At 48.9% G+C, this 20,855-nt stretch overlaps 1 protein-coding gene across 5 annotated transcripts in view; it reads left to right on the forward strand.

The window, feature by feature from the left end:
- The first annotated feature begins 1,063 nt into the window (after positions 1–1,063).
- TGOLN2 (trans-golgi network protein 2) overlaps positions 1,064–20,855 on the forward strand; it is a 30,393-nt gene continuing 10,601 nt past the window's right edge. For 2 of the 5 annotated variants that reach the window (XM_040346058.1, XM_040346059.1), the window contains exons 1-2: positions 1,065–1,178; positions 18,006–19,669. In XM_040346058.1, the coding sequence (XP_040201992.1) occupies positions 1,106–1,178; positions 18,006–19,669 (1,737 nt within the window). In that variant the 5' untranslated portion in view covers positions 1,065–1,105. Of the gene's footprint in view, positions 1,179–18,005; positions 19,670–20,855 lie in introns of all 5 variants that reach the window. The other 3 variants (XM_040346060.1, XM_040346062.1, XM_040346061.1) reach the window with 3 other exon arrangements.

The following is a 20,855-nucleotide window of genomic DNA, read 5'->3' on the forward strand; positions in this document are numbered from 1 at the left end:
GGAGGAGGAGGGGCTTCATGTCCAGTACAGGGGTAGAGGAGGAGGGGCTTCATGTACAGTACAGGGATAGAGGAGGAGGGGCTTCATGTACAGTACAGGGGTGGAGGAGGAGAGGCTTCATGTACAGTATAGGGGTAGAGGAGGAGGGGCTTCATGTACAGTACAGGGGTGGAGGAGGAAGGGATTCATGTACAGTACAGGGGTGGAGGAGGAGGGGCTTCATGTCCAGTACAGGGGTAGAGGAGGAGGGGCTTCATGTACAGTACAGGGGTGGAGGAGGAGGGGCTTCATGTACAGTACAGGGGTGGAGGAGGAGGGGCTTCATGTCCAGTACAGGGGTAGAGGAGGAGGGGCTTCATGTACAGTACAGGGGTGGAGGAGGAGGGGCTTCATGTACAGGGGTGGAGAAGAAGGGGCTTAGTCCCTGGATTTCATTTAAAAAATCTGGTCACCTTACAGTACAGGGGTGGAGGAGAAAGGATTCATGTACAGTACAGGGGTGGAGGAGGAGGGGCTTCATGTACAGTACAGGGGTGGAGGAGGAGGGGCTTCATGTACAGTACAGGGGTGGAGGAGGAGGGGCTTTATGTACAGTACAGGGGTGGAGGAGGAGGGGCTTTATGTACAGTACAGGGGTGGAGGAGGAGGGGCTTCATGTACAGTACATGGGTAGAGAAGGAGGGGCTTCATGTACAGTACAGGGGTAGAGGAGGAGGGGCTTCATGTACAGGGGTGGAGAAGGAGGGGCTTCATGTACAGTACAGGGGTAGAGGAGGAGGGGCTTCATGTACAGGGGTGGAGAAGGAGGGGCTTCATGTACAGTACAGGGGTGGAGGAGGAGGGGCTTCATGTACAGGGGTGGAGAAGAAGGGGCTTATTATACACAGGGTTCCCCCACAAGGCATGTATTCAAAGCAATACATAGATCGTCTAATTTTTCTACACACGTTGTTTTACCCCACGCTTACCCCAAGATGGCGTGCTAACCCGTTTCTGAGCACCGCCATCCTTTCCCTCTCATATCGTGCTGGGTGTAGTAGGCGGGCCGCCTCTGCCGGAAGCAGGATGTGTTGCCGGAAGTGTGTGTACAGTTCTATCTGGAATCATGGAGCGTCGTGTGTTGTGCGGAGTCGGGCTGGTGGTTTTGCTGTTTTTGGGCGCTGTGTTGCTGGTCCGAGGTGAGGAGACATTTCCTATCATTGTATAGAAGAAGAGGGGGGGGGGGGGGGGGTGCGGGGCTGGGGAAAGCTATTCGCTCTTATTTGTTTTGTGACACTTCATAGTCATTTCCGGCCATCGTTCTATCTTCCCCTCCCCCCTTCCTCTTTTATAGTCCTGATTGAAGGTTGAAGAGGAATGATTACATTGCTGAGGATCACCATAAAAATAATCAGCCATATACTACAATCTGATTTCCTGTCCATAGACATGTGAGAGCTCCTATATTGGATGCTCACCACACACAGGACAATCTGTACCATCACTCTTACATTATTCCAGCCACTATGTAGTGCCAGGGGCTGCATGATTGTATTCACATTGTGATCAGTGTTGCCAACCTACCAGATTGAAATTTACTGACACAACAAATTTACTGGCAGAACTAAGTTTTTAATGGCAGTTCCAAAGGTTACAGAATTACAGTTTGAAGTGCAAATTCCAGTATTTAGGCTACAAATAAGTACAATATGCAATTAGCAATATGATTTAAGGTAGGTATTAAGACAAAAAGCATATTTCTTTTATTTTCGATATAGTAAGTAAGTAGCTCAGGGACAGGACTCAGGAGGGCAATACATTAGAATGGGTGATGCAGTCATGAAACTGACTCTCAGGCCCCGTACACACGTCCAAGGAACTCGACGTGCCAAACACATCGAGTTCCTCGTCGAGTTCAGTGTTGAAGCCGCCGAGGATCTCGGCAGGCCGACTTTCCTCATTGAACAACGAGGAAATAGAGTACATGTTCTCTATTTGGCCCGACGAGTTCCTCGTCGGCTTCCTCGCGGAAAAGTGTACACACGACCGAGTTTCTCGGCAGAATACGGCTCCGATCGAGTTTCTGGCTGAATTCTGCCGAGAAACTCGGTCGTGTGTACGGGGCCTCACAGTGACAATGACAGCAGTGTGCAGCACCGGCACGACACGTCCCCTACTGAGTCACAGTAACAGTCTCTTTCCACGCCAGGTGGTCCCTTCGGTCCAAACAGCACTGACAGTCCAGCTCCTGGCTTGCCTTACTCCCGCCCTGCAGACCCACACACAAGGCTCCGGCCGCTCCCTTGCACCATGACATCGCGCAACACCGCCTCCACCAGACCCGCCCCCCTGCCGGCACCGACCTGAACACACTATAGCAGGCACTTGGATGGTCTCAGCCAGCTGCGGACCCGAGCTGCATAGTTGCGAGCCGAGGGTCACAGCCATAGTTTTTACTAACAACCTTTTTGTCCTACTGGCATTTACTGGCAGGAGAAAAGTGATCATTTTTTACTGGCTGCCAGAATGGTTTATACAGAGATTTTATTGTGAGCCTTCAAGCGGAGGTTTACCCCCAAAAAAGTCTTCTGCGGGACTGGGCGTTCCTAATTGATTGACAGGCTTCCGACCGTCGCATACTGCGCGTCACGAGTTGCCGAAAGAAGCCGAACGTCGGTGCGTAGGCGCCGTATAGAGCCGCACCGACTTTCGGCAACTCGTGACGCGCTGTATGCGACGGTCGGAAACCTGTCAATCAATTAAGAAACGCCCAGTTCTGCAGAAGACATACCCGGAAGCAGCAGTGAAAATATGGTATGTACGGGCATAAAAAAAACAAAAAACAGCCGATTGTCATTTTGACAATGTAATGTTAAAATGTTTTTTTTTTTTGGGTGAACCCCTGCTTTAAAGCGGTTGTATACCCTGTAAAAAAAATTTTTTTACACCTGTAAAGGAAAAGCCATAATGAGCTAGTATGCACCGCATATTGGCTCATTATGAAATACTTACCTTAAAACGAGGTGAAGAGAACTTACCTGGTCCACGCCGAGCGAGATGTCTACTTGCTCCGGCGTGTCTTCTGCGTATTGCCACTCCAGCGCTGTGATTGGCTGGAGCGGCGATGTCGTCACTCCCGCGCATGTGTGCGGGAGGCTTCAATTCGGCAAGGTCCGGCGGCTGCCGGTCCTTTAGCCAAGGATCCCCGCTGTGAATGCGCCGCTATCAGCGGCGGGAATATCTCCTAAGCCGTACAGGTTTAGGAGATATTCTTTATACCTACAGGTAAGCCTTATTATAGGCTTACCTGTAGGTAAAAGTCAAAAAGTGGGGTTTACAACCACTTTAACCATTTCCTGTTCAGTGTGTGTGTATGTATATGTGTATGTGTGTATATGTGTGTCTATATATATATATATATATATATATATATATATATATATATATATATATATATATATAATAGTCATGGATGGGCAGCGATCAGCTTTGCAGACACCCCATCACTTTTACAGGACCCCTCCTGTGTTTGCCACGGGGAGCCCAGTACCACTGTAGGGGCTCATTCACACCAGCCTCTGCGATGCCGCTCCAGCTGTACAGTTCAGTCCGGTCAGACCAGAGCGATTGCACTGTTCACCATTTATACAAACTATATTAAAATGTTAGTGTTCTATCATCCGGCATGCAGTAACCCGCACTGCACTGGAAGAAAGTACCACCCACAGTACTTATTCTCTGCGCACACCACCCCAATACAGTGGTGTGAATCGGCCACACCAAGGACCAGGCATTTTACTTTGTCTTGAAGTGGGGGTGAACAGGAATAGTCACCCAATGAAGTTTCACTGCACCTGGTGTGAATGGACCCTAAAGCCTGGTACACACTGAGCTTTTTTCACTTCCATTCAACCCAGAAAGCTGAATGGGAAAAAAAACTGAAGGGCTCAGCTCTGATGTTAGTACAGCGATCTCCCCCGCTGAGCTTTTAAGATCGCTAATCGGATGCCAGTCAGCAGACCTTTTTCAGTCGTGCCCCTTCAACAGAAGCTGGCCCAGATAGCATACACACGGGTCAGCCTGTTTCTATTGAAGCGGGGGCAATGCCGCCCGACATGAGACCCATGTGTACTAGGCTTGAGCGGTCGAGTCAGCTATCCAAAGAGTTCATCCGTTCCCCTCTGTGACTTGGGCCCCTTTCAGTACAAAACGGATTACAGCACACACGTACAAAAATGACATTAATACTGCAAGGCTATTTAAAAACACCTGAACATATTCCAAAAAATACAGGGGTCTGGTCACACTATATGGTTATATGGTGCTAAGCCCACTTACTGCAACAAAGTACCCCATATTAGAGGGTCCTAGAATGAAAGATCCTGCATCTCAACCATGGGAGACAAACTCTTCTATGTGGGAGAACCGAAGGGCCCTTTCACACACGTGGACCATGTGTTTCATCAGTACTGTCACGTTTCTTTAATATAAAAACTGAACACGTTTACATCAGTTTTTAATTTTTTTTTTTTTTTTTTATATTCTCCAGCTAGAGTCCTTAGCCACTTGAGTCCTGGAACAATTGTTTCATGCAAACATAGACCGTTTGTCCATTTTAAGTAGTTACATTTGTTTAACAGAAGAAAAATAGGGCTTTGATCTGTTCCAAAGAACGGATGTTGATATAAATGGTTTTTCCATAGAGATGCATTGAAGTCAGTTTTTTTCCGTCTGTCAGCGCAGGGTTTGACAAACCCTAGGTTGCCTGGCTCACTGAATGCCGCCCACACCCAAGCACATGCGACCCCCCCAAAAAACCCAATACCGGAGGCCCACCACATAACGCTTGCAGCAGGGTGCCTACCCCTGAAACAGTCAATTGTGATACACACGTTGCATATAGCCGCGCGCGCTGGAATGAGCAATAATTCGAGCACCAGACCTCCTTTGTAAAGGTAAACTGATTACCTATAGGGGGCTTTAATATTTTACCGAAGTAGGAACAACGATATGTCTCCTCCAGGGTTTGACATATTTGCTTGGAATCTAGGAGCCAGCTAAAAAAGTTAGGAGCCAGAAAACGCACCCTGTCCCGACGAGCTTGCGCGCAGAAGCGAACACATACGTGAGCAGCGCCCGCATATGTAAACGGTGTTCAAACCACACATGTGAGGTATCGCCGCGATTGGTAGAGCAAGAGCAATAATTCTAGCCCTAGACCTCCTCTGTAACTCAAAACATGCAACCTGTAGATTTTTTTAAACGTCGCCTATGAAGATTTTAAAGGGTAAAAGTTTGTTGGCATTCCACGAGTGGACGCAATTTTGAAGCGTGACATGTTTGGTATGAATTTACTCGGTGTAACATTATCTTTCATAATATTAAACAAAAATGGGGATAACTTTACTGTTGTCTTATTTTTTAATTTAAAAAAGTGTAATTTCTCCTACGCCTTCCAGGACGGCACACCAGAGAGATAAGGGCTCCTCCCACAGGAAACACAATCAATTGACAAGTTTGTTATAAGTTCCCACCCCTCCCCTTGCTCCTCAGTATTTTGATTGTGTTTCTCCCGAACACAGCGGCACGTTTGTTGTTTTACATTACCTGGAGACGGTGAAGTCGAAGGGTACCCCTGTTGAGGCAGGTTCAGGGAGGCCGGGGAGAGCTGAACTGACCTGTTGGCTTCGGTCGCTCACAGGTCGCCACAAAGACAGGCATGGACGCTCTGAGCTGTGGTGAAAAAGCCATCGTCCCTCTGCACAAAAATCCGCCACGCTGCTAACTCTTCTTCCTGGGGGGGTTTGCAGAGGAGCATTGCGCTCCAGACCTCGTTCGGAGGTACAGGAAGCGCGTCACCGGAGAGTGGGCGTTCCCTACAGGCAACCCGGAAGTGACGCCTCGGCGTGGAGAGCAGCGTGGAGCGGTGGGGTCGGCGGCGGATAAACCCTGCGAACAGGTACCGGCAAGCCAAGGACCCAGTCAACCTCCTCATGATGGAAGAGGAAGGGAAGACTAGCGCTGCGGCTACCAAATCCAGATCGGGGGTCGGTGAGTACAGTCCCTCCTGGAAAGGGAGAAAAGGGGAGAGTGAGAGTTCCTGAGTCGCAGGATGCAGCTGGTAACGGCTGCCTTCCTCGTTCTCTCCCTCTTTTCTCCCTAGTACAGCCTGCAGCTCTGAAGTGGGAAGAAATAACATGGTTGTTTTTTTATTATGTTCCCTCTCTAACAGAATCTCCCGGTGAAACCCAGGGGGCCTCTGCTCAATCCTCAGCATCTGCTAGTGGTAGTTCCTCTAGAAAATGTGGAAACTGTAAAGATAAACTCCCAAAATCCTATACCAAACCCTTCTGCCACAAATGTATTAACCAGTTGGCTGGGAAGGAGGCAGCTGCTATGATGAAAGATTTTCTCTTGTCAATGCAGTCTGAAATGTTGGCCACGGTTAGAGCTCTCAGGGAGACAGCTACACAAGCAGCCACAGGCCCTAGCACAGAGGAACCGGCCCCTAGAGAGACTTTGATTTCTCAGGGAAGGCTAGTTGCAGGACCCAGTACCCCTTTCCTATCCTCTCAGGTCTTTCCTCAGGATCTGGAGGAAGAGGAAAGTGAGGTCATGAGCCAGGTCACTAGACATAGCTCAGAGGGTGAGGAGGATAGAGACTCAGTCATGTCTCAGGAAGAAGGAAAATTGAAAAGATTCCTCTTCTCAGCAGAGGACGTGGACAGTCTCCTTCAGGCAATCTATGCCACTGAAGAGATTCCAGAGGTTCCTAAAACGACCTCTGCACAGGATAAGGTGTATAGGGGACTCAGTGAAATACAGGATAGAGTCTTCCCTCTCCACCAATCTCTAAAAGAAATAATCCTACAAGAATGGAAATATCCAGAAAGGAGACTAACCACTCAGAAAACCTGGAAACGGAAGTACCCGTTCACCCAATCAGTTGGATGGCAAAGGGAACAAAAAGAATAACTTACTCTTTCCCTCCGCCAAGGCTGAGGCTAAACAAACCAAGTGACGCCAAGGTCAAGGTAGGGGGGAGGCTGTCCCAGTTTGTACAACAGTGGGAAAATATTTCAGACAGTCCCTACATACACAAGCTTATAAGGGATGGGTTCCGCCTGGAATTTGTCACCCTTCCCCCCCCTATGATCACCCTCACGCAGCTCCCCAAGGATACCCTAAAAAGAAGGGCCCTCCTGGAGGGGATTCAGGAATTGGTAGAGCAACTAGTAATAACACCAGTGCCAGTAGAACAGCAATACCGGGGGTTCTATTCCCACGTGTTTTTGGTTCAGAAACCATCAGGAAAATTCCGCCTGATAGTAAACCTAAAAAAACTAAACGGATTTTTAGAACAAAAGAAATTCTCCATGGAGAGTATTTACTCAGTAAGAAAGAACCTCATGAAGGAAACCTACATGACAACCATAGACCTCAAGGACGCCTATTTGCACGTGCCAATTCACGTGGACCATCAGGCCTTTTTGAGGTTTGCGGTGGTGGTAGGGGAGGAAATCTTTCATTGGCAGTTCAGGGCACTACCCTTCGGCCTAACCTCCAGCCCCAGAATCTTTACAAAAATTCTGGCAGAGGCAGTAGCATTCCTACATCTTCAAGGAATATGCCTTATACCATACCTGGACGATCTACTGATCTCCGGTCAGACAGAGTCACAGGTTCAGAGGGATACCAACAGGGTGATGGAGTTTTTAGAAAGCCTAGGCTGGATTATCAATTTAGAGAAATCTTCCCTCATACCAGAACAGGTAAAAAATTTCCTGGGCTACACTATAGACTCCAGGCTCCAGACGCTTTTCCTGCCAGAGGAAAAAATAAAAAAATTAGTGTCAGGAGCAGAGAATCTGGTGAGATTCCCCAGACTTCCCAGGAGGTCAGTTATGAGAGTGCTAGGCTTAATGTCGGCATCCATACCAGCAGTAGTCTGGTCCCAATTACATGCAAGGATGCTCCATTTTTTCTTTCTGTCCTCTTGGGACAAGAAGAAGGAATCCCTGGATCAGGAGATTGTACTCACCCCTCAGGTCCTCTCATCCCTAGAGTGGTGGACCAGTCACCAAAACCTAGGGAAAGGTCGACCTTGGGCACAATGGGATCCGGTAAAATTGACTACGGATGCCAGCACATGGGGGTGGGGTGCCCACTTGGGAAAGAAAAAAGCCCAAGGAAGATGGTGCTACCTCCTGGCTCATCAATCTTCCAATACCAGGGAGCTCAGAGCAGTAGGAGAAGCTCTGAAGGCCTTCCAACAAGATGTCACAGACAGGGAGGTCCAGGTGAGCTCAGACAACGCTACAGTAGTGGCCTACCTGAATCACCAAGGCGGTACCAGATCCGGTCCCCTATTAGAACTAACCATAAAAATCCTGGGTTGGGCAGAGAAGCATGTCACCTCCATCTCAGCCATACATATAAAGGGGACAGACAACATAGAAGCGGACTTCCTCAGTCGCCAACAATTAAGACAGGGGGAATGGGAATTGAGTCCCGAGGTCTTTCAGGCCTTAGTTCTTCAGTTTGGCGAACCAGACATAGATCTGTTCGCGAACCGGAAGAACAGGAAAGTGAACAGGTACTTCTCAGCCTCGGTAGAACGGGATTCAGAGGGCCTGGATGCGCTGTCCCAGAACTGGCATTTCAAAATGGCCTACGCTTTCCCACCCCTGGCGCTAATTCCGCGGGTACTCCAGAAAGTCAGCAAGTCCCCCGGTCTGGTCCTCCTTATTGCCCCATGGTGGCCAAGGAGGACATGGTTTGCGAACCTGAGGTTCATGTCAGTAGCAGAGCCTCTGAGACTCCCAGCCAGGACAGATCTTCTCAGACAAGGTCCAGTGTTTCACTCGAGACCAGAGTTCTTTCAGCTAACAGCCTGGTTAGTGAGCGCCAGATTCTGAAACAAAAAGGTTGTTCAGAAAAGGTGATTGATACTCTCCTTACAAGTAGAAAGCCGGTCACTAGAAAGATCTACTCAAAGATATGGAGAACCTTCCAGACCTGGAGTAGAAAAAGACAAAAGTCTTCCCAGTCGGTTCCGGTTATCCTGGATTTTCTCCAGGATGGAGCGGACGCTGGGCTTAAGGTTAGCACCCTGCGAGTACAGGTAGCGGCCCTCTCGGTGTACCTGGATAAAAGATTAGCGAAGGACGACCTAGTTAAGAGATTCTTACTAGCTAGGGAAAGAATGTCCCCCGTCCTTAAAAGCTTCTGTCCACCATGGGACCTTACTAGGGTATTAGAGTCATTATCTATGCCTCCTTTTGAACCTTTAGAGAAAGTTTCCCTTAGGTTCCTTACGTTAAAATTAACTTTTTTGTTGGCTATTACTACAGCCAGGAGGGTAGGAGATCTGCAAGCTCTGTCTATGAAAGAGCCTTTTCTTAGGGTGCAACCAGACAGGGTCACTCTTAGGGCAGATCCCTTATACCTACCTAAAGTAGCATCCTTACTTAACAGGACGCAAGAAATGATATTGCCGTCCTTTTGTTCAGAACCAAAGAACGAGAAGGAGTTTAAGTTCCACTGTTTGGATGTAAGAAGATGTCTTCTTATATATTTAGATAGAACCAAAAGTTTCAGGAAATCTAACCATCTCCTAATCCTCTATGGTGGGGTCAGGAAGGGATTACAGGCCTCAAGGCCATCAGTCTCAAAATGGATTAGAGAAGCTATTACAGAGGCTTATCAGTGTGCAGGAGAACCAGCTCCACTTAATATCAAAGCTCATTCAACTAGATCTCTGGCGACATCTTGGGCGGAGAGAGCAGGTGCCTCCTGGGACCAGATCCGTACTGCGGCTACCTGGTCAAGTCATCACACCTTCCTGAAACACTACCGTGTAGAATTGTTGTCACAGCAAGACCTGGCTTTCGGTCGGAAGGTCCTCCAAGCTGTGGTCCCACCCTGAGGTAGGCCTGAGGTCCTTTCATATCCTCTCTGGTGTGCCGTCCTGGAAGGCGTAGGAGAAAACCTACGTTAGATCTACCGGTAACGGTATTTCTACGAGCCTTCCAGGACGGCAGGCCTACTACCCACCCTATGTGAAGAAAGGTAAGCTATATGCTAAATGGTAAGTACCGATGGGGTGCCCCTTGTGAACCAGTTCAAGATTACTTTATTAAATACTGAGGAGCAAGGGGAGGGGTGGGAACTTATAACAAACTTGTCAATTGATTGTGTTTCCTGTGGGAGGAGCCCTTATCTCTCTGGTGTGCCGTCCTGGAAGGCTCGTAGAAATACCGTTACCGGTAGATCTAACGTAGGTTTTTTCACTTCGGCGTGACAGAAAGTATTGCAATGATTGCCATTTTATTCTCCAGGGTGTTAGGATAAAAAATATATATAATGTTTGGGGGTTCTAATTAGAGGGAAGAAGATGGCAGTGCAAAATAGTGAAAAATTACATTAGAATTGCTGTTTAACTTGTAATGCTTAACTTGTAATACCAACGGCCACCACCAGATGGTGCCAGCTCACACAAGGAAGAGCTGGGGACTCCCCCCAAAAAAAATTTTTTTTGCCCACCTTCCAAGCCAAGTCGCCAGGAGGCTATTTCTAGTCGCCCTGGCGACCGGGATTTGTCGAGCCCTGGTGTACATCATATATGAATGATCAAACGTCTTCCAATAACATAATTATCTTTCATATATACGCTGGTACATGTGGTTCCATATGATCAAAATAGAAGTCACTTCAGTGTGATAAATGCCTGAACCAAAAGGGGATTCACATAACCATTCCAGTCCCATGTACTGGCCAGTACTACACCTTCAGGGGAGACTGGCTCTGTATCTGGACCAATCTTCGTAGGAAAATCTTGTACATCTCAATGACGAGTAAGAAGTCCCCACAGGTGGCTATAGAGGGAATCGGGCAAGCCTACTCATGGAACAGGCAGTAGTGGTCATCCAATATATGTAGATACAGTGTATAAATGCCCATAAGCCATAGTGAGGTGAGAAAATATGCACGTACTTGGCAGTCCATTGTTTCTCTAGCAGATAGCTCTGAGGTCGCCAAGGTAGCCAAGTGAGAGGTGCCTGACCGGTTTTGCCAGTAAAGGACAGACTGCGTCAGAGGCTGAACTAGTTCTCTTCTATTTTTGATCATGTGGAATGTGAAGGCCCCTATTCCTTAAAGCGGATGTGCCACTAAAAAAATATATTAAAAGCCAGCAGCTACAAATACTGCAGCTGCTGACTTTTAATATAAGGACACTTACCTGTCCTGGAGTCCAGCGCCGATCGCAGCAGATGACGAGCCGATCGCTCGTCACCCTGCTGCTCCCCCCTCCATCCACGGTGAGGGAACCAGGAAGTGAAGCGCTCCGGCTTCACTGCCCGGTTCCCTACGGCGCATGCGCGAGTCGCGCTGTGCCCGCCGATTGGCTCCCGCTGTGTGCTGGGAGCCGAGTGTTCCCAGCATACAACCGGGGACGGACGGGAAGCAAGGAAAAAACCCGTCTTTTGCCCGTATCGTAGGGCCGGAAGTGGGTGCAGATACCTGTCTGTAGACAGGTATCTGCACCCCCCTCCCCCCTGAAAGGTGTCAAATGTGACACCGGAGGGGGGGAGGGTGCCGATCAGCGCGACTTCACTTTAGAGTGGAGATCCGCTTTAAATACTTACCCGATTCCTCCACCAATCCAGTGCTGTCCATCTGCAGCATCACTCGTCTCTCCTACTCTTCTCACGGGAGATGTGGGCAACAGTGAGAGCCATAGGCTATTACTGCTCTCAGTCAAATCCTCTGAGGAGGGAGTGGGGACGTGGCCAAACCACACTACGATGTGTGCGTGTCAATTAACGCACACAGCGCAGCTAGGGAGTGCACCTGCACATGTTCACTCTCAGCACATGGATTTCTGAGGGGGCAATTGTAGGAAGTGCAGATTGGGGAGCCCAGAAGTGTAGGTAAGGGACAACTATATGCAGTACTATTACACAGAACAGGTAAGTATAACATCTTTTTTTATTTTAAATGAAAAAAATATTGTTTGCAATTACATTAAAGCAGGGCTTGACAAACCCTGTGCGCCAGGTTGCATTTGCGACTAAAATTAGCGACCACAGCTCAGGTATACTGTCTCCGTGCACAAGCCCCCCTTGCCCGATCGTGTTGGGCCGCGCTGGCCGGTAATTGAGGCCGCGGCTTTGCGGCCTTCTGCAGTCTTTTGCTTCATTCTGGAATCTGGCGCCATCTTGTGGTGGCCGTTGGTATGGCAAGACAACCAGCAATGCTAATGGAGCTTCCACTGGCTGTTTTCACTGCCCGCCCATCTCCTTCTCTTTACTTGGAAACCCCAAACATTATATATATTTTTTATTCTAACACCTTAGAGCAGGATTGTCAAACTCAATTTCATCGTGGGCCGCATCAGAATTATGATTGCCATCAAAAGGGCTGGTTGTATCTGTAAGATTAGATGTCCAGCGCATCCCTTCCCCTTACATTAGATGTCAAGAGCCACCCCACCGTCAGAAGTAAGTCCCCCACTCTCCCTTACTTTACAGTGCACCTCCCTTTCATTATGCTGCTGCTGGGAAGAAGCTGGATGCATTGCTTAAAAGCAGAAAGTAAGGGTCGGGAGGAGGACCAGAAGAGGGCTGGAGGTGCGAGGGCCACGTGAAGTGTCTGGAAGGGCCGGATTTAGCCCGCGGGCCTTGTGTTTGACACCTATGCCTTAGAGAATAAAATGGCGGTCGTTGCAATACTTTGTCACACTGTATTTGTGCAGCGGTCTTGCAAGCGCACTTTTTTGGGAAAAAATATACCTTTTTTATTTAAAAAATAAGACAACAGTAAAGTTAGCCAATTTTTTTTTATATTGTAAAAGATAATGTTATGCCGCGTAAATTGATACCCAACATGTCACTCTTCAAAATTGCGTCCGCTCGTGGAATGGCGACAAACTTTTACCCTTTAAAATCTCAAATTCTACAGGTTGCATGTTTTGAGTTACAGAGGAGGTCTAGGGCTAGAATTATTGCTCTCGCTCAACCAATCGTGGCCATACCTCACATGTGTGGTTTTGAACACCGCTTTCATATGCGGGCGCTACTCACGTATGCGGACGCTACTCACGTATGCGGTCGCTTCTGCACGCGAGCTCGGCGGGAGGGGGCGCGTTCCTGACGCCTAGATTCCAAGCAAATTTGTCAAGCCCTGAATTAAAGCAGGTCTTTCCTCCCTTCCATTAAATGTAACATCTATTTGCATGACTTGTAATCTAACACGCCTGAGCTCATCCCTGCTATGTAGTGGAAGGGCTTGCCTGACTGGATGGAAAGTAATTGAATACATTAGGTGTGTCCTCCTGATATAGTTTTGGTAGATCTAAAGTTGGTCGTATGCACAGATTGCAATGATCTGACCAATGAGAAGGTCTGAAGAGTGGTCGATGGGATGTCAGTGTTTATGACCATGTAGTGGCCACGCCTTAAAATACAGTTATTAAAGGGATGTTAAAGTGTAATTTCACCTTTTACAGAAAATTTGTAAGGTGAACTTACACTGGACCCCCTCCCCCATCACACCCAGTCCCGCTAACCTGGAGTCCGGCAATCGTCCTTCTGACAGATCAAATAGCCGCTTTACCAGTCAGGGGGGATTTGAAATCCCAGCGGCTTTCTCTCCTCTTTGCCTGCAGTGACAGGGCAGGCTACGCGTGTTCTGATTACTTATAATGCTCCTAAACGTACCCCTGATGAGGTACGTTTATGAGATTAAGCTGAGGGGATTTCTAAGCCCTGGACCAATGAGGCGGCTTTACAAGGTTTCCTAGGAGGTGATTGCCAGGCTCAAGGTCAGTGGGAGGGGGGGGCAAGGTTTATTTTCCCCTTACAGATTTTTCTGTAAAGGTGAACTTACCCTTTAAAGTGATTTGTAAAGTGTTTTTTTTTTTATAATAAACATGTTATACTTACCACCTCTGTGCAAGAGTTTTGCACAAAGCAGCCCGATCCTCCTCTTCTGGGGTCCCCCGGTGGTACTCCTGGCTCCTCCTCCTCCTCATCGAGTGTCCCCTTGGGAGCCGCATTCCATGGGCATTCGTGCGGGTGCGCTCTCACGAGTCCTGCTGCTGCTGCATCCATTGACCGTAGGATTCAGCCCCAGCTCCCGTGTCACTGGATTTGATTGACAGCCGTGGGAGCCAATGGCTTCTGCTGCTATCAATCTATTCAACGAGGACCAGAGACCACAGCTGGAGCTGCTGGGCTCATTCTCATCGCTGGAACAAAAACACAAACAATTAGGTAACCAACAAGCTCATCCACTATATTTTTGATTGGAGGAATGCACTATAATTGTGTTTATTGTCCCAATATCCAAACAACGTTCAGTAAAAGATAGGAAATTTCTGCAGTAGCAGGTTGTCTAGTGTGGCACTTTAATAATCTGATGCTATGGGTGGAACAAATTCCCCAAAATAATTCCTGCCAGATTGCAAATTAGGAAACCGGTGGTAAGAGTAACTCCACTTTTGTTGAGGGGGAAAAAAAAAACAGTCCCTTCTGGCTTGTTCTATGTACATTGCTGGGATTTTAACCACTTCATTACTGGGCACTTTAACCCCCTTCGTGCCCAGACCAATTTTCAGCTTTCAGCGCTGACGCATTTTGAATGACAATTGCGCGGTCATACAACACGGTACCCAAATTATATTTTTATAATTTTTTTTCCCACAAATAGAGCTTTTCTTTTGGTGGTATTTGATCATCTCTGCAATTTTTTTTTTTTTTTTTTTTGCGCTATAAACATAAAAAGACAGAACATTTTGGAAAAAAACACTATTTTAACTTTTTGTTATAATATCCCAATAAAAAAAAAAAAAATTCCCTCGGTTTAGGCCGATACGTATTCTTCTACATATTTTTGTTAAAAAAAATCGCAATAAGCGTATATTGATTGGTTTGCGCAAAAGCTATAGCGCCTACAAAATAGGGGATAGATTTATGATTTTTTTTTTTTTTTTTTTACTAGTTTTTTTTTTTTTTTAGTAATGGCGGCGATCTGCGATAAAAAAAAAAAAAATTGTCAGGCCTACGATATTGCGGCGGACGTATCGGACACTTTTGACACATTTTTGGTACCATTCACATTTATACAGCGGTCAGTGCTATAAAAATGCACTAATTACTGTATAAATGTGACTGGCAGTGAAGGGGTTAACACTAGGGGGTGAGGAAGGGGTTAAATGTGTGTTCTGTGTGGGGGGAGGGGACTGACTGGGGGAGGTGACCGATGCTGTGTCCCTATGTACAAGGGACACAGATCGGTCTCCTCTCTCCCTGACAAGACGTGGAGCTCTGTGTTTACACACAGAGCTCCACGTCCCTGCTGTCACTGCCGATCGCAGGTATCTGGCGGACATCGCGGCCGCCAGGCACACGCATCGGCTCCCGAGCGATGCGCCGGGCACGTTGTTTCCCCGCTGCGCGCCCGGGCAATGACAACAACAGGACGTCCAAAGACGTCCACTCGGCACTTGAGAGCCGCGCTGTGGACGTATTTCGTCCATAGCGCGGATCCCAAGTGGTTGAAGAGGCAGTAAACCCTCTCTAAAACACCCTGCAAGACAAAGGCATAATGAGCTAGTATGCATAGCATACTAGCTCATTATGAATTGGTTACCTTATGAATTACTTACCTGAGATCGAAGTCCTTGCAGCGATTCCGGTCACCTCCTCTGTCGCCGCCATGATGCACGGACTGACTTCCGGGTATTGCTGCTCCAGCGCTGTGACTGGCCAGAGCAGTGATGACGTGGGAGTCGGCAATGACGACATGATCGCCTTCACTGACGGCACACTCAGTGCGCCTGCGCCATTTTCCGCGCCGTAGACATCGGTGCCGTCTTTCTTAAAAATATCTCCTTAACTTAACCTACATAATCTAGGCTTACCTGTAGGTCAAAGTAGACTGTGATGCTGCGTACACACGATCATTTTTCGGGTTGTAAAAAACAACGTTTTTCAGCCTCTAGAAAAAACAATGTTTTTTTCAACTTCATCATTAAAATGACGTTGCCCACACACGATAGTGGGAAAAAAAATGCTCTAGCAAAGCGTGGTGACTTACAACACGTACGACGGCACTATAAAGGGGAAGTTCCATTCGGATGGCGCCACCCTTTGGGCTGCTTTAGCTGATTTTGTGTTAGTAAAAGACGATTCGCGATTTTCTGTCTGTTACAGCGTGATGAATGTGCTATCTCCATTACGAACGGTAGTTTTACCAGAACGAGCGCTCCCGTCTCATAACTTGCTTCTGAGCATGTGCGTTTTTTTCACATCGTTAAAGCCCACACACGACCATTTTTTACAACCCAAAAAATGACATAGTTTAGAATGTTGTGAATTTTTATTTTTTTTTTCGTTTTTCAGAACCCGAAAAATGCTCTGAAGCCCACACACCCGAAAAATGATCGTGTGTACGCGGCATTAGGGTTCACAACCACTTTAACAGCCTGTTTCCACTCTAGCAATATCTTTGTTGGATCATGTCTTGTGCATGACTGATTTCGAATGAGAGCGACTTTTTTATTTTTGATCAGCTGATGCACTTGCAGGTCTGCAAGGAGAGAGGCAGGGTCTGCATTTCTTTAGACGTGATTAACCCTTTAGGAAAAACTCAACAAAACTGAAAGTTTTGTTGTAGAGAATGCCTACAATCTGACTTGTATCTCAGTGCAGAGTTTTAGGAAAACCAGTGAGCCAATCACAAGCGGGAAACATCTCTTGGGACGTTCCGTAGCCCAAGGCTGTGTATGTTTAGATGCAGCCATAGATACTGTAGATGACACAGCACTGCAAGTTGTGTGATCTTTAGCAAAGGGGTTCCAGCTCCCACTTCCTCCCAGGGGAACCGCGGCGCCGGAAGGAAGTTTGCCCCCCCCCCCCCTCTCGGCAGTCATCTAGCACACGACACGGGTCCCAGATGATTGCCCGGCCAATCACGGCGCGTCTCGCGCATGTGCAATGCGTGCCCGGCTGTGAAGCCACAGCCAGGCGCCCACAGTCACGATGCCCGCGCTGCAGAGAGGAGAGGGAGACGAGCAGAGCTTCGTACGCCAGCATCGCTGGAACCTGGAACAGGTGAGTGTCCGATTAATAAAAGTCAGCAGCTACACTTTTTGTCACTGCCGACTTTTAGCAGCAGATATGATACAGGAATGGGTCAGAAACTGCAGTCATGGTACAGGAGATCAATGCAGCCTCACCAGTGTCCATTAAATGCAGCCTGCCTGTGCCGAGCAGCCTCAATAGTGCCCGTCATACGCAGCCTGCCCGTGCCTCACCAGTGCCCATCCTATGCAACCTGCCTGTGCCTCACCAGTGCCCATCTTATGCAGCCTGCCTGTGCCTCACCAGTGCCCATCTTATGCAGCCTGCCTGTGCCTCACCAGTGCCCATCTTATGCAGCCTGCCTGTGCCTCACCAGTGCCCATCTTATGCAGCCTGCCTGTGCCTCACCAGTGCCCATCTTATGCAGCCTGCCTGTGCCTCACCAGTGCCCATCTTATGCAGCCTGCCTGTGCCTCACCAGTGCCCATCTTATGCAGCCTGCCTGTGCCTCACCAGTGCCCATCTTATGCAGCCTGACTTTGCCTCACCAGTGCCCATCTTATGCAGCCTGCCTGTTGAGTCACAGGCAAGCTGCATAAGATGGGCACTGGTGTTACTACGGCCCGGGTCATTTATCTCTTTGACATGCGGGGATGGCGGCGAGGAGGGAGTGGAGGAGGAGGGAGGTGAGAACTGGGCGTGTCAGTTTGACACTCCCGCAATGGGCGGCACCCGGGGTGGACCACGCCCCCCTTTTGGTTTCGGCTGTTTTTTTTCTTTTGCCCATATCAAATAACACAGTTTTCGGGCCAATAATTTTCGGCAGCCTAAATTTTCGATGCACCTCTTGTTTATGTGTTAGTATTGTGTTATATAGTGTTATCACAAAATGAAGCCTTCGTTAAACTATGTATGTTTTGTTGTTTTATATTTCATTAGCTGCTCCTGTGGATAAAGATGCTGTAGACCCAAACATTAACAAGGATGCAAATAATGAACTGAATCCCGGCGTTGCTGAAGCGGGTAAGGCCCAGGCCGGCGCTGCTGAAACGGGTGGCGCCCAGGCCGGCACTACTGAAACGGGTGGCGCCCAGGCCGGCGGTGCTGAAACGGGTGACGCCAAGACCGGCGGTGCTGAAACAGGTGACGCCAAGACCGGCGGTGCTGAAACGGGTGACGCCAAGACCGGCGGTGCTGAAACGGGTGACGCCAAGACCGGCGGTGCTGAAAAGGGTGACGCCAAGACCGGCGGTGCTGAAAAGGGTGACGCCAAGACCGGCGGTGCTGAAAAGGGTGACGCCAAGACCGGCGGTGCTGAAACGGGTGACGCCAAGACCGGCGGTGCTGAAACGGGTGACGCCAAGACCGGCGGTGCTGAAACGGGTGACGCCAAGACCGGCGGTGCTGAAACGGGTGACGCCAAGACCGGCGGTGCTGAAACGGGTGACGCCAAGACCGGCGGTGCTGAAACGGGTGAGGCCAAGACCGGCGGTGCTGAAACGGGTGACGCCAAGACCGGCGGTGCTGAAACGGGTGACGCCAAGACCGGCGGTGCTGAAACGGGTGACGCCAAGACCGGCGGTGCTGAAACGGGTGACGCCAAGGCCGGCGGTGCTGAAACGGGTGACGCCAAGGCCGGCGGTGCTGATAAGGTTGAGGCCAAGGCCGGCGGTGCTGATAAGGTTGAGGCCAAGGCCGGCGGTGCTGATAAGGTTGAGGCCAAGGCCGGCGGTGCTGATAAGGTTGAGGCCAAGGCCGGCGGTGCTGATAAGGTTGAGGCCAAGGCCGGCGGTGCTGATAAGGTTGAGGCCAAGACCGGCGGTGCTGATAAGGTTGAGGCCAAGACCGGCGGTGCTGATAAGGTTGAGGCCAAGACCGGCGGTGCTGATAAGGTTGAGGCCAAGACCGGCGGTGCTGATAAGGTTGAGGCCAAGACCGGCGGTGCTGATAAGGTTGAGGCCAAGACCGGCGGTGCTGATAAGGTTGAGGCCAAGACCGGCGGTGCTGATAAGGTTGAGGCCAAGACCGGCGGTGCTGATAAGGTTGAGGCCAAGACCGGCGGTGCTGATAAGGTTGAGGCCAAGACCGGCGGTGCTGATAAGGTTGAGGCCAAGACCGGCGGTGCTGATAAGGTTGAGGCCAAGACCGGCGGTGCTGATAAGGTTGAGGCCAAGACCGGCGGTGCTGATAAGGTTGAGGCCAAGACCGGCGGTGCTGATAAGGTTGAGGCCAAGGCCGGCGGTGCTGATAAGGTTGAGGCCAAGACCGGCGGTGATGAAAAGGTTGAGCTTGAAGAAGACGAGGAGGAGGAAATGGATGAGCAGCAGCCTGGAGAAGAAGAGAAAATGCTTGAGGATGATCAAGAGTCGGATAATATGAAAGACGACACAGTTGGTGCAGAATTGGAAAATTTGGATAATGTGGATACAGCCGATGAAGAGAATGCAGACTCTCTGAACAAGCAGGAATACCAACCTCCCAATAATAATAAAGAGACTTCAATTCCCCAGGGTGAAACAGAAAGCAGCCATTTCTTTGCCTATCTTGTGACCTCCGCTATTCTTGTGGCTGTGCTGTATATTGCATATCACAACAAACGAAAGGTAACCTAACGTGGCATACACTTAAAAAACATATTTTATAAAACATGTCACCTGTTGTAACGCTTTACTAAATTTCAATAATTTCCTTTTGATCGGTGGCAAATCCTATTGGGCTGAAAATAGAGTACTACTAGTTGGAGAGTTCCTCTTAACTCCCCCCTGCCTCTTAGAGGAAATCCAGAGCAGTGCAGATCCATGGTTTGGACACCCGGGATATTGGGTCCAGGTTCAAAATACACATACTAAAGTATACTGTGATGGCACACACATTGGGGTGCAGGGACCAGGAGCATCTAGTTCTTAAAGAAGAGTTCCAGACTCCTTCAGAAAAAATTAGTCAACAGCTACAAATACTGTAGCTGCTGACTCAATATTAGGGGACTTGCCTGTCCAGGAATCCTGCGGTGTCCTCACCCGAGCCTTTCAATCAACTAATGGGTGCTGCTGCTTCCATCTTGTCTAAAGGAAATCAGCTGTGAAGCCTTGTGGGGGGGGAAGGAGGAGTCCGAACTTCCGGGCCATACTGAGCCAGAAGTGGGATCAGGTACCTGCAAAACCAGGTTTCCGCTTCCCCCAAAACGTGCCCAATGTGGTAGCAGAGGGGGAGGAGGCAGGCAAGCAGAGCTTCCCCTTTTGGGTGGAGTTCCACTTTAACATACTTATTGAAGGAACAAGTGCTATTTGTGCCTCGGTGGTTAAAGAGGAAGTAAACCTTCATGCATTCTTTGTACCTGTAGGTAAGAAGCCTAGCATAAGGCTTATCTATAGGTACTGTAAATATCTCCTAAATGTGCGCCGTTTAGGAGATATTTACTGTATACTGAGCTGATTATGTCATCGGCGCATGCGCTTTGAAGGAACGACCACCCGTGGCATTTCTTCAGAAGCCTGTGCTGTGAGCGGCGACTCCCACGCGATTGCGCGGGAGTGACGTCATGCGGCTCCGGCCAGTCACACAGCCAAAGGTGGATGCGGTCTCCAGCGGGGACGACGAGGGCTTTGTTTGCAGGTAAGTTTAACATAATGTGCTAGTATGCGATGCATATTAGCACATTATGCCTTTACTTTACAGCAGTGGCGGCCCATCCTTTAGGGGCACACAGGTTTTACCCCCCCTCCTTCCCATGCGTCAGGCCCCCTAATCTACATGCAGGGTACCGGACTCATGGATTCCAATGAGGTGTTT

The sequence above is a fragment of the Rana temporaria genome, chromosome 3 (genome assembly GCF_905171775.1).
Source record: "Rana temporaria chromosome 3, aRanTem1.1, whole genome shotgun sequence".
Taxonomy (NCBI): domain Eukaryota; kingdom Metazoa; phylum Chordata; class Amphibia; order Anura; family Ranidae; genus Rana; species Rana temporaria.